At 43.0% G+C, this 13237-nt stretch overlaps 2 protein-coding genes across 4 annotated transcripts; both read left to right on the forward strand.

The window, feature by feature from the left end:
• Nucleotides 1-16: 16 nt before the first annotated feature.
• nsl1 (NSL1 component of MIS12 kinetochore complex) lies at nt 17-8294 on the forward strand. Of its 2 annotated transcripts, none has more exons than XM_026194867.2 (6): nt 17-272; nt 1850-1922; nt 2030-2160; nt 2417-2471; nt 7102-7169; nt 7264-8294. In XM_026194867.2, exons 1-6 carry the CDS (start codon nt 81-83, stop codon nt 7519-7521), a joined length of 777 nt encoding a protein of 258 aa, XP_026050652.2. In that variant the 5' UTR covers nt 17-80; the 3' UTR covers nt 7522-8294. The 2 variants fall into 2 exon arrangements, with proteins under 2 accessions (XP_026050652.2, XP_026050651.2); XM_026194866.2 differs by having other exon boundaries at nt 31-272; nt 2027-2160; nt 7264-8049.
• Nucleotides 8295-8737: 443 nt separating this feature from the next.
• batf3 (basic leucine zipper transcription factor, ATF-like 3) lies at nt 8738-11212 on the forward strand. 2 transcript variants are annotated; one of them, XM_080289684.1, is made up of 5 exons: nt 8738-8875; nt 9019-9114; nt 9458-9562; nt 10537-10581; nt 10758-11212. In XM_080289684.1, the coding sequence occupies exons 2-5, from the start codon at nt 9040-9042 to the stop codon at nt 10899-10901; spliced, it is 369 nt and encodes a 122-aa protein (XP_080145810.1). In that variant the 5' UTR covers nt 8738-8875; nt 9019-9039; the 3' UTR covers nt 10902-11212. The 2 variants fall into 2 exon arrangements, with proteins under 2 accessions (XP_080145810.1, XP_025998975.1); XM_026143190.2 differs by lacking the exon at nt 8738-8875 and having other exon boundaries at nt 8923-9114.
• Nucleotides 11213-13237: the final 2025 nt, after the last annotated feature.

The raw sequence follows: 13237 nt of genomic DNA on the forward strand, positions 1-13237 counted from the left end.
CATTTATGGTAGAAGGACCGGTTCGTTTCTGTTCAGTTCCGGGTTGCGTTAAAAAAAATATAAACAAGTTGGCGGTAAAGATGGAGGCTGTAGAGAGTGAAATCTTACCAAGTGAGGAAACAAATCCAGAGTACAGGGTCCAGGTAACCTCGAAGAAAGTAGTAAGTGAGCAGGTGAACAAATACAAAGAACTTTTAAAGACGGCTCTGGACGGGCAGCCGGAGGACTTTCCGGAGGAGACGAAGCGAGTTTTACTGCAGGAGCTGCTGGCAGTGAGTCCGAGTCCTTTCTCACATTTTGGGATTGACTGTAACTGAACATGATGTGGGCAATGCTAAACTGTAGATGCCAGGCCGCTGATAGTTGTTTTAATGAAGGCGTATTTATAAAATCTTTGCATATATACTTTACAGCTTGATATTATTAAGCCACATCTGTTAAGCTCACCAGTAATAGTTATGAGGTCAGGCATTAGTGTCTGTGGGCTGTGATGTTAGCAGACCACACTGAGAGTAGGTGGAAGAGGGGAAATGGAGGTATGCTCTGGAAAGTCAGTTGAAGCAAGACAGGATAGATATGTGTGGATGAGAGGAAGGCAGGTGTAGCAGCGAAGATGCAAGGAGCGGATGTAGCGAAGGTAGAGGAGCCTAAATACCTGGGGTCACCTTTCAAAGAAATGGACAGTGCACGCGAGAGGTGGAAAAAGATGATAGTTGAACGTGATGAGACAAAATTAGATATAAGTACATCAGAAGGACAGCTCAGGTTGAGCATTTTGAGACAAAGTTGGAAAGGTGAGGTACAGATGGTGTGGAAAAGTGCAGAGGAGGGATAATGGCTCTATTGGACAATGGATGTTGAAGATGGAGTTGAAGAGAAGATGAGGATGCATGGGTTAGGATGAGATGGAGACAGATGATATGCTGTGATGACCCCATTTTTTTGATCTAGTTATTTTTACAAATCCTTTATGCACCTATGATTACAGACTGTCTGTGCCAAAAAGAGACAACAGACAGACAGCTGAAAAAATGCCACTATGGTGATTTTTTTTTTTTTTTTAATTACATAGAGGAAATCTGATATGGTGACAGTACTAAATTTCACTTAGGGGTAGTCTAAATGCTCTAGGATGGAGAATAATTAAATGGAGAGTGTAAATACTGTGTGTTTGTTTGTTTTGTGTTTTAAGTTGTGCTGACTGCTGTGTGGATACTTGCGTTATAAACTTACAATCTACAGATATTGCCGGCTGTCAGTATTCTAACGAATTATTTTATTGTAACCAACGCAGCGTTTGAAGTTTATGTTGTGACTCGTGTCAGTTTTTGCACTGACTAAATCCTCAAAGACAGGCATGACTGTTTTAGTCTTTTTATCACACTATTTATCACACTATTATTTTAAGTACACAGTAAGTGCATCCCACGTATTTCAAGCTATGTGCTTCATACTGAATCATCATCACGCTGCAGCAGAAGAAACCAAGTTTTCATGGAAATTTGGGGAAAACAGTGTTTCAGTTGTGCAGATTATTTGTAGCCCACTTTAAGCTTCATGTGAACTAAGTACAGAAACAACTGTGATCAACGTTTGACCTTTGTATGGAGGACTGTACAGTGTTCATATAATAACAGCAACAGAGTTTCCTGAAAATGATCCTGGTAGTCTTCTTTGGGACTAGATTAATCAGGACAGTCCTGCAAAATAAAGTGTAATATGGCTTCCTGTGTTGACCAAAATAGAAACGTTATCAAATTGATCTGATCCTGCTGCAGTTGAACAGCTGACATCATATTTTAATGTGTGTTGCCACTGATTGTGTGTTTGTTTATTTGAAACTGTGCAGAATTTTGAGGCTGCTGTTCAGGCTAACGTGTTGGTGAATGGACGGCCTTGGGAGGAGGCGCCCGATGATGAAGGTGATCCTTCGCCCTTTTCATACTCTTGTTTCAATTATTATATTTTAAGGAAAGCTTTATTAAGTCAACTATGCTGTCTGTTTCTCTACCACCAACACCCTCAGCAGAGGATGAAGCTGTAGATCTGGAAAGCCTCCTGGACGATACTATTGTTGAGACCACAAGAAGGCGCCGTACATTCCCCAAAAAGATCCTTCCTCATGTGGTGCATGCCCTCAAGGCTGAACGGAAAATCATGGTGGGGCTTTTTTTTTCTCCTTGTTTATTTTTTGATTTACCAGCTCTGATTATTGTGCATTACTCTCAATTTGAGTTTTTTGTATAAAAATAAACAAATATATTGAATAACTAAAGTGCAAAAGTGGCAAGTGTTTTTCAAAGCAAAGAGTATTTTCTATCTTTGAGAAAATGTTTATTGCTAATTATAGATTTCACAGAATCTTTCATGAACAGATATTTGTCTAAAGATTGAAACAAACTGTTTCATGTTTCAGGGGCTGTATGAGCAGGCCATCAAACCTCAAGAGGTGGTCAAAGATCCTGATCAAGGTAGTAGCCTCTGATCATTTCTATAGACACAGACATTTTTTATTTTAGCTTCTTCCCCAAATCTTTACAGGTATACCAGTGACTGTTCACCTGCAGCTGACTTGAATTGCTGAGCACCAGCTACAGAGTGCTGTACTGCTGGCTCAGGACAGTGTTACTGTCTTACTTTGGAGAGTAAATTTAGACATCTTATGGTTACGTGTAGAGTCAAAAAGAAAAACACATAAAGCGCCCTTTGTTCAGTGAGGGGGTGTTTGCTATTTTAAAGTGCATTTAGGAAGAACTGGTTCTTTTTCAAGGCAGACATGAAAGTTTCAGCATCACTGAAGTGAAATACCTAAACACATCAGTACTTCTTGTTCACCGTTTTTAGTAGAATGAAGCAAAGGCTGTGAATAAAAACATATCGGCAGGTTGTAAATGACTCATGAAGCGATAACAGTATCGCAGGTCACACAGTCATTCATACAGTTGCCATGAAAAATGTTTATTTATATATATATATATATATATATATATATATATATAACTTAAACACCCAGCACGCCCCTGCGGGCGGTTTATCCTTCAAGCTCGGGTCTTCTACCAGAGGCCTGGGAGCTTGAGGGTCCTGCGCAGTATCTTAGCTGTTCCCAGGACTGCGCTCTTCTGGACAGAGATCTCCGATGTTATTCCCGGGATCTGCTGGAGCCACTCGCCTAGCTTGGGAGTCACCGCACCTAGTGCTCCGATTACCACGGGGACCACCGTTACCTTCACCCTCCACATCCTCTCGAGCTCTTCTCTGAGCCCTTGGTATTTCTCCAGCTTCTCGTGTTCCTTCTTCCTGATATTGCTGTCATTCGGAACCGCTACATCGATCACTACGGCCGTCTTCTTCTGTTTGTCTACCACCACTATGTCCGGTTGGTTAGCCACCACCATTTTGTCCGTCTGTATCTGGAAGTCCCACAGGATCTTAGCTCGGTCATTCTCCACCACCCTTGGGGGCATCTCCCATTTTGACCTCGGGACTTCCAGGTTATACTCGGCACAGATGTTCCTGTACACTATGCCGGCCACTTGGTTGTGGCGTTCCATGTATGCCTTGCCTGCTAGCATCTTGCACCCTGCTGTTATGTGCTGGATTGTCTCTGGGGTATCTTTACACAGCCTGCACCTGGGGTCTTGCCTGGTGTGATAGACCCCAGCCTCTATGGATCTTGTACTCAGAGCTTGTTCTTGTGCTGCCATGATTAGTGCCTCTGTGCTGTCTTTCAGTCCAGCTTTGTCCAGCCACTGGTAGGATTTCTGGATATCAGCCACCTCCTCTATCTGCCGGTGGTACATACCGTGCAGGGGCCTGTCCTTCCATGATGGTTCCTCGTCTCCCTCCTCTTTCTTGGGTTTCTGCTGCCTGAGGTATTCACTGAGCACTCGGTCAGTTGGGGCCATCTTCCCAATGTATTCTTGGATGTTCGTTGTCTCATCCTGGACTGTGGTGCTGACACTCACCAGTCCCCGGCCCCCTTCCTTCCGCTTAGCGTACAGCCTCAGGGTGCTGGACTTGGGGTGAAACCCTCCATGCATGGTAAGGAGCTTTCTTGTCTTTATGTCAGTGGCTTCTATCTCCTCCTTTGGCCAGCCTATTACCCCAGCAGGGTACCTGATCACGGGCAGGGCGTACGTGTTGATGGCCCGGATCTTGTTCTTACCATTCAGCTGACTCCTCAGGACTTGCCTGACCCTCTGCAGGTACTTGGTGGTTGCAGCCTTTCTAGCGGCCTTTTCATGGTTCCCATTTGCCTGCGGGATACCCAGGTACTTGTAACTGTCCTCTATGTCTGCAATGTTGCCTTCTGGTAGTTCAATCCCCTCAGTTCTGACTACCTTCCCTCTCTTTGTTACCATCCGACTACACTTCTCCAGTCCGAACGACATTCCAATGTCATTGCTGTATAGCCTGGTAGTGTGGATCAGTGAATCGATGTCTCGTTCACTCTTGGCATACAGCTTGATGTCATCCATGTACAGGAGGTGGCTGACAACTGCTCCGTTCCGTAGTCGGTATCCGTAGCCAGTCTTGTTAATGATCTCACTGAGGGGGTTCAGGCCTATGCAGAACAGCAGTGGGGACAGAGCATCTCCTTGGTAGATCCCGCACTTGATGGTGACTTGTGCTATGGGCTTGGAGTTGGCCTCTAGTGTTGTACGCCACATCCCCATTGAGTTCCTGATGAAGGCTCTTAGGGTCCCATTGATCTTGTACAATTCTAGGCATTCCAGTATCCAGCTGTGGGGCATTGAGTCATAGGCCTTCTTGTAATCAATTCAGGCAGTGCACAGGTTGGTCAGTCTGGTCTTGCAGTCTCGGCTGACTGTTCTGTCTACCAGTAGCTGGTGTTTTGCGCCTCTGGTATTCTTGCCAATTCCTTTCTGTGTCCCACTCATGTATTGACCCATGTGCCTGTTCATCTTAGCCGATATGATGCCTGACAGGAGCTTCCATGTAGTACTGAGGCAGGTTATTGGTCGGTAGTTGGAGGGGACCGGTCCCTTCTTGGGGTCCTTGGGGATCAGGACCGTCCGACCTTCGGTTAGCCATTCCGGGTGTCTCTCGTTAGCTAGCAGCTGGTTCATTTGTGCTGCCAGACGCTCGTGGAGTGCAGTCAGCTTCTTTAGCCAGTAGGCGTGAACCATGTCGGGCCCTGGTGCTGTCCAACTCTTCATACTGGAGGCCCTTTCTTGGATATCTGCCACTGTGATGGTTACTGGACCCTGTTCAGGGAGGTCGCTGTGGTCTGCCCTCAGATCCACTAGCCACTGAGCATTGCCGTTATGGGTTGCGTCCTTCTCCCATATGCTCTCCAGTATTGCTCGGTCTCCAGCCTTGGTGGTGCTGTTCTCTTATTATTGTTCCCTTGCCACTGAGAGTACACCTTTGCTGGTTCTGTGGAGAACAGCTGGTTTATTCTCCTGCCTTCTATCTCTCTGGTGTACCTCCTCAAGCGGCTGGCCAAGGCTGTGAGTCTTTGCTTGGCAGTTTCCAAGGCCTCAGGTATGGACAGCTTGCTGTATTTCTTATGCACCTTCTTTGTCGCAGCTTTCTGCAACTCCGTTAGTTGGCTAACCTCCCTCCGTGCTACTTTGATCTTGCCCTCTAGCCTCCTTCTCCATGGAGGGTACTGCCCCTTGTGGCTGTTCAACTTGTAGCCAAGCATCTCACTGATCACTGCTGCCGTATTGTAGATCAGCTTGTTAGTGTCGGTAATTGTGGTTGTAGGTATTGTCCGTAGTGCTGCATTAACATCATCTAGCAGACTTTCTGAGGGTACTTCACGTAATCTTGGTAACCGGCTACGGGGGATCCAGGTTTCAAGCTATCCTATTTTTCAGGTCAGTTCCTCTCGCACTCAACGATCCTTCTCCTATCGCACTTGGGGCTATGTACCCAATCTCGGGTGGGGGTGATGATATCTCCCCCCTGACCTGGCGTCCTAACTCCTCCTTGCCGTAGCATTTGTGTTGTACCTCGTCAATCTGTAGCTGTGAGAGCAGTCCCTTCTTTCGAATGTTGGAACACTGAGCTACTAGTTGTTTCGCCGTCATTGTGGATGTTGGGTATCGAAGAATCCATAGGTCCGTCATCCTATTCATGTAGCCCCTTCCGCTATATATATATATATATATATATATATATATATATATATATATATATATATATATATATATATATAGTGCCACTTTAAATGGTAAATGCACAGAATTTTCTACCTTATTTTGCCACTCAAAATTTTTATCAGTCATACATATATAAGGTATCACTCATTTACACACTTTCACGTTTTCCTACGTGTTAGTGCATTTTATCATTCTGTGAAACTTGAGATTCAGTATATTTCCCATTGATTCTTGGAGATGAAGACTGGAGCCTTCCAATTAGTACATGACCTACTTCTTGAGCCACAGCCGCCGAATCAATCGCTTTAAAATACATTTGAATCAACATTAGCTTGAAAACGATAAATGATGCTTGAGGAGCAAATGGCTCAAGCAGATATGTTTATATGGTGTATAAATAGATGAGTTCTTCCACCAGTTTACTTTTAATCATTAGTTGTTATTCATCAATGGCTGCCTTCCACAGTATGTCCTGTCTTCTTACCTTCACCCCCAACCGGTCGCAGCAGATGGCCACCTCTCCCTGAGCCTCGTTTTGCTGGCAGTTTCTTCTTGTTAAAAGGGAGTTTTTCCTTCCCACTGTCACTAAGTGCTTACTTGTAGGTGGTTGTTTGATTGTTGGGTTTTCTCTGTATTATTGTAGGGTCTTTAACTCAAGGTAACTGTTGTTTCGATCCAGTCCTATATAAATAAAACCGCAGTATTTGTCCAGATATAGTCACTGTTTCCTTACAAATTTTATACCAGACAGTATTCCCTTCTGCACACACCTAGAGTAAGTTTAGTTTCAGTATTTCCAATGATTCTGTGACTATTTTGTGATATTCTTTGTGTTAAATCAGTGTGGACAGTTCTTTTTATTTTGCAGCAAATCTCCACAATGCCTAAGCAGACAGACAAGACTAACTGTAGACACAGCTGACGTGCAGTTTACCCTCGATAACAGAGCCGTTCTTGTGTGTTTTACCAGAGAACATCATGAATGATTTGACAGCAGCCGCTCCTAGTGTGGTAAAGCAGGCCATCCAGGTCATAAAGGTAACACACTGAAAGCTCTTAGCAAGTTGTCCTTCATGTATAGAGTCACACCTTCATGTATGGAGTCATTACTCACATATTTTTTTTTCTACAGTCAATCAACACTCTGCAAACACAAGTTGAAGGCCTATGCGAAATCCTCAAAATGAAACCCAGCCAAGCCTCTCTGGAGATACACAGAGAAGTGTTTGGTTTTAATGACCAATCAGAGGCTCCTTTTCCTCCTGCGAAAAGAGCCATGGGAAACAAGCAACCAATCAAGAGAGCTGTAGAGGAAGCAGCAGCCGCAGAGGGCTATGTGCCCCAAGCCAAGAAACCAGAGTGCTGCGTGGGAGAGGACAAGCTCGAGTGACACTTCAAGAAACATTAAACCAGTGTGAAATTCCCAAACACTGCAGTTCCTCTAATGGCCACTTGGCTGATCCCAAGAGCCAGCACATCCATAGACTCCCACATTAAAATGTCTAACTTTACAGCGGAAATAAATGTGCTTTACAAGCTGCTACAAAAATCTTTTGCTCTCTGTAACCTGCTCCACCCTCTTTAACAATTGTACAAGGTTTAGCTTTAGTATGATCTGGTCTGTGTCTGTATGCAGCTTGCCGTCCAAACTTAGCCAAAAACTTTTCACTGCTCTCTCTGTCAGCACTTCACCAGCACTGTGGTGGCCAAAATAGCAACACTGGGGCCTTAAAATATACCAGATTGTGTCAAAGTGGATACATCCCTTTTTAATATCCAGTCTGTGGCTGAAATTAATAAGTGTAAACATGATCATTCTTTTCCATGAAGCCAAACAGAAGTTTCAGTTCCATGTGTGGGCGGCAACAGAGATACTGTTTGGCAAGTCAAAAGCACAAATAAAAATACCTCAAACTGGCTGATTTGTTTGTCCACTTGCAAGGACTAAAGTAGCATCAGAGGTTTAATCTTGTGGAGTTACGTGCAGCATGTTTTTGCATATTATCTCAACTTGATCAGCATCAGATTTGTTCATTTGTTAGTCTAAATTGATTTTTGTAAAGGAAAAACTGATTAGTGTTGAATCAAATGAAATCATTTATGTCATTTCTGTTATCTTGTGCATGATGTGTATATAATACAATTCCAGGGGCTTTGCTTGTACTTCTTTCTCATATTGGTCACTTTGTGGTCACTTTAATCCACTTTAAAGAGCTTCATAAACCTTAAATTTATGGTTAAAACTCCGTAAAAGCTGTCGGCTTAGTTAAATATATTGTTATGTCATAACTCTTTAAATCCCTTTTCTGTTTTTCAAAACTTTAACTGAGAGAAACTGTAAGTAGTGGATTTATAGTTGTCACCTGCAGAATATGGGAATGATCTGTGCGCACAGTAAAAACAGAAACTTTAAAACATGTTTATGAATGGAAGAAGTGTGTATTTTAATGCACAACATTTCATTCTGTAAATCTAACCAAATAGTTTTGGTGCATAAATCTAATGTGTGAGTGTAAACAGTAGCTGAACCCTAACCTCCAGGGTGAAAGTCCTGCGTCTCACCAGTTTGTTGTTTTTAAATAGAATCTGCTTCGTCTGTTGATTATCTCAGTTGGCTGTCTGGTAGTCCTGAAGACAGACTTCTTCCATATGCTAAATACAGGTTAACCATGGGGCCCCACAAGTCACGTGACTTACATTAACTGTGCTCGCCACTTCTTTAAAAAAGGCAGCGAAATTGAAAAGTAAGCTGAAGTGAAACTCGAGCTAGTTTTCTACCCAGTGTGTTTGAACTTGACTGGACTCAGTGCCCAGCACACACACACACACACACCTATCAGTCTCCTGACAGAACCAGTGTTAAGAACACCGTCGTCTTTCCTTTTAGGTTTTGATTTTAAAGCCTGTGATGTCAGTCTCTGGTTTTTCATGCCAGTCTCAACAGAATAACATCAGCACCAACCAGCTCTGTGAAGGATGGGAGGTAAGAAAGATCACGTCATCGTGTTTTTTCTTAACACGTGTACATTTAGGTTTGTTTTTTTACTGTTTACCTTCCTATTAATCCACGGGGAGGTCAAGGGTCAAGAAGTTTTAAAGATGGTTTAAAACATCATCTTGTGTATATAGGCTGATATCGCTATGGTCGCCCTCGGTGCTTCACATGGAGGTTGTGTGAGAAATAGGCAGATATGTGATGTAACGCTGCCAGTGTCCTCACATGAATCTGCACAAACAAACTCTGGTTAAGCAGTAAAAAACGAGACGTAAAATATCACAATTGTAGAACGTGTCAACGGATTATAGTGTTTGTTTGTTTGTGTCAGTGTTCGGAGGATGAGGGGCGGAGGATGAAGAGGAGAGAGAAGAACAGAGTTGCAGCTCAGAAGAGCCGCAAAAGACAAACTCAGAGAGCCGACCTGCTGCACGAGGTGGGTGAACGTATTTCTGCTGATCAGATTCTGATATATGCATTAAGTCGGTGTGTCAAACATATGGCACTTGGGCCCAAAGTGGCCCACCAAAAGGTCTATTTTTGGGCTCTTAACAGGTTTGCAAAATGTTGCAAATATTTTTTGCACTGTATTTTTTTCCTCCATGAAGGTTAGTTTGCAAGTCACTGAGAACAGATTGTGTCTTTGAGACTGGTTGTCTGAGACGTTAATTTCATCACAGCCAGATGACCGCCCGCTCACCTTTACAGACTTGTTACTGACCATAACACATCGGCTAAAGTGAGGTGGTTAAACCAACGACCATGCCAACACGTTTCTTTGATTTACAGCTGGAGTGTTTCTGGCTGGCTGTTTTGTTTCTCAAACTGTTTTAGGTTTTACTACAGTTCAGATCAAATTGGGCTGTATGTGGCTGATAAACTAGAGTGAGTATTTTGACAGGTCCTTTCTTGCTTGAAGCTGCTGGTTTAAAGCAAACTGTCAGTTGAAGAGCAAATTTACATGTGGACCACCGGGATAAAAATATGAAGTGAAATTGAGTTAATTAATATTACTTTTATAGCTTTTTTTTTTTATTATTTATTAATAAAAAAAAAGTGATGCGTGTCTCCTGACTGTTTGTTGGCTTTTGAAATAGGGCAAGGAGAGTGCTCTCTGATTTCTCTGTCTCCATATTCTCAAATCCAGAGATGACTGAGTGCTTACAAGCTGGGACTGCAGCAATAAAAATCCCATTGTGCATTTATGCAATGAATGTGTGGCAGCCACATTTATGTGTCTATGCAAAAATCACATTTCCAAAGTTACAATCCCAATCAAAATACCCCAAAGATGAAATGTTCAGTCTAGCTTTTGTTTTCAAATAAATATTTTTTTTTTATTCATATGAAAGCTTTTGTTTTTTAATGTAACATGTATTTCCCACATTGTTTCCCCCTCTTCACCTCCAGGCCTGTGAGCTGCTAGAGCAGAGGAACAGGAAGTTGAGGAGAGAGGTAAACACACTGCTAATTCTGTCTCTGTTCGTCTTTTATAGACAATTTTATTTTATACAAACAGCAGCAAGTCCTGTTTGTATGAAATGCATAAAACACAGCAGAAATGAAAGCAAATAGTTCTGGTGTACCTCCATTGCTTTTACACAGCAGTAACAGAGTGAATTCATCTCCAGGTGGATTCTCTGTCAGAGGAGCAGCACCTGCTGACCGAAGCTCTTAGAGCCCACGAGCCCTTCTGTCCCATCATGCACTGCTCCTTTGCCTCCTCCACCTCTTCCACCCTGCAGCCCGAGAACATGGCAGCCCGTTCTGTCTGAGGCAGGGAACAAAGTCTCTGAAGACGAGTTAAACTTCTGAATGTATCTGAGAGTTGGTGTCTCTGTAATGCTGCAGTGAACCTCTAGAGAGCGCTGTTCACCACGCTTACACACAGTGACGATGCAACAGGTTCGAGCTGCTGCTGATCTGAAATCCAGGTGAAGAGCGTCCTCTGGTGGTGCTGTTATAGAGCTGATCATGTTACTGAGAGCAGACCTGAGCTGCAGCAAATACGAAGCTATCAGTCGAAAAGTAACGTCAGTGTAATATTGTTATCTTTGTTGTGATCAGAATAAAATACTGACTCATTCGTATGTGGACATATGTTTAACAAAAAGGATCTGGTTATACATTTTCACTGTTCCTAAATGATGAAAGATGGGCCATTACTATTATCTCCTTCTTCTTCTCATAGAAGCTAGTCTGAAGCCTTTGCTCATAAAACAACATTAGTTTAATCAGGGATAGGGATTGAAAGAAATTACACATTAAGTAGCCACTTTATTAGGTACACCTCACTAGTACAAGACTGGACCCTATTTTAACCCACAGAGCTGCTATAATTCTTCATAGTGTAGCGTAGCTTCAGCGAGGTGCTGGAAAGTTGATGTGATAGCCTCACACAGGTCCTGCACATCCGTGATGAGAATCTCTTGTTTCATGACATTCCAAAGATGCTCTATTGGATTGACATCTGGTAACTGTGGACGTCATCCATGTATAGCGAACTCCCTGTCATGTTTTAGAAACCCGGTGGAGATGAGTTTTGTGACAGGGTGTGTTATCCTGCTAGATCGTGACACACCCTACTCATCAATAATCACTGCTCAGGCTTAAACATTGCTCATTTGGTACTAAGGGGCCCAAAGTGTGCTATGGAAATATCTCCAACACCAGCAGCAGCCTGAACTGCTGTTACAACGCTAGATGGATCCATGCTTTATGTTGTTTTCACCAAATACTGATTCTACAATACAATACCAGCCCAGTGAGCCAGTGTGAACGGTAGCCTCAGTTTCCCGTTCTTAGCTGACAGGAGTGGTAGCTGGTGTGGCCTTCTGCTGCTGGAGCACATTTGCTTCAAGATTGGACCTGTTGCGCATACAGATATTGCCTTCTTTGGTTGTAATGAGTAATTATTTGAGTTCCTGTTTCTTTCCTGTCTGCTCAAAGCAGTCTGCCATTCCCCTAAGACCTCTGACATCAACAAGGCATTTTTGCCCAGAGGACTGCATATTTTCTCTTGTTCAGACCATCCTCTGTGAACCTTAGAAATGGCCATAGAAAAATCCCAGCAGATCAGCAGTTTCTGTAATGTCCAGACCAGCCTATCTGGCACTAACAACCATACTGAGTGCAATGTAGTGTAAATCAGATTTCTTTCCTCCTCCGATGCTTGGCTTGAACTTCAGCAGGTTTTTCTGACTGTGTCTACGTGGTGTGGCAATACAGTTTCCTAAAGCACAAGACATATTAAAAAACCCCGTTAATAACCTGTTTATTAACTTTAATTCAGAGAGAGACAGTTTCTGTGAGAATGCTTCTTCCAGTAGCTGTTTCACTCTGCCAGTGATTAAAAAAAAGTCAAATCTTAAAACCAAATTTTATGATAATCCCTAAAGAAGCTGACACTGAAGTAAAATGTTCCTTTAGCATTATTTTGTGCTGCTATATGCTAATACGCCATGAGCCCTGGTTGAAAGAAAAGCACAGCAATGCACTTTATTTTGCACTTAAGAGACACATGAAATGTTAGCACGTCAAGTACTAAACCCACAGACCACACTTTGAATCAAAGCTTTGTTTTCTAATGCACGGTGGTGCAGCGGTTAGCACACCGTCTCCCCACAACATAAAGGTCCTGGTTTTAAATCTCCTGGTCACATGGGGCCTTTCTGTGTGGAGTTTCCATGTTCTTCCCATGCTTGCCTCTCAAAGTCCCACAGTGACACCACACCAAACAACGAGAACGTTAAAACTGCTCACCGTGAATTGTGTGTGTTTGTGTGGGTCAAAATCACAAAAGGTCAAGCTCACCAGACCTGCATGATGTATGAAAACTGCAAAATCTCTCAATTGTGTCACGGGCTAATTGCGAAGCTAATGCTCACCATCATCAGTTTAAGTAACAGAAACGTCTTTGAGGACATCACATCCTTTTACTTGAAGTCCTGAGGTCATTTTGAGCATATGAATAGAAATCTATAAGTTGGTAAATGCTACCAGTTCTCCATTTTGACCGCAACTGCATCAGAGTTTAAGACAGCACAGTACAGAGCCCACTTCAGTTTTCCTTCCTCCTTCCTTCCTTCCCCCTTCATATGAAGAGGTGAGT

The sequence above is a fragment of the Astatotilapia calliptera genome, chromosome 15, assembly GCF_964374335.1.
Source record: "Astatotilapia calliptera chromosome 15, fAstCal68.1, whole genome shotgun sequence".
Classification (NCBI taxonomy): Eukaryota; Metazoa; Chordata; class Actinopteri; order Cichliformes; family Cichlidae; genus Astatotilapia; species Astatotilapia calliptera.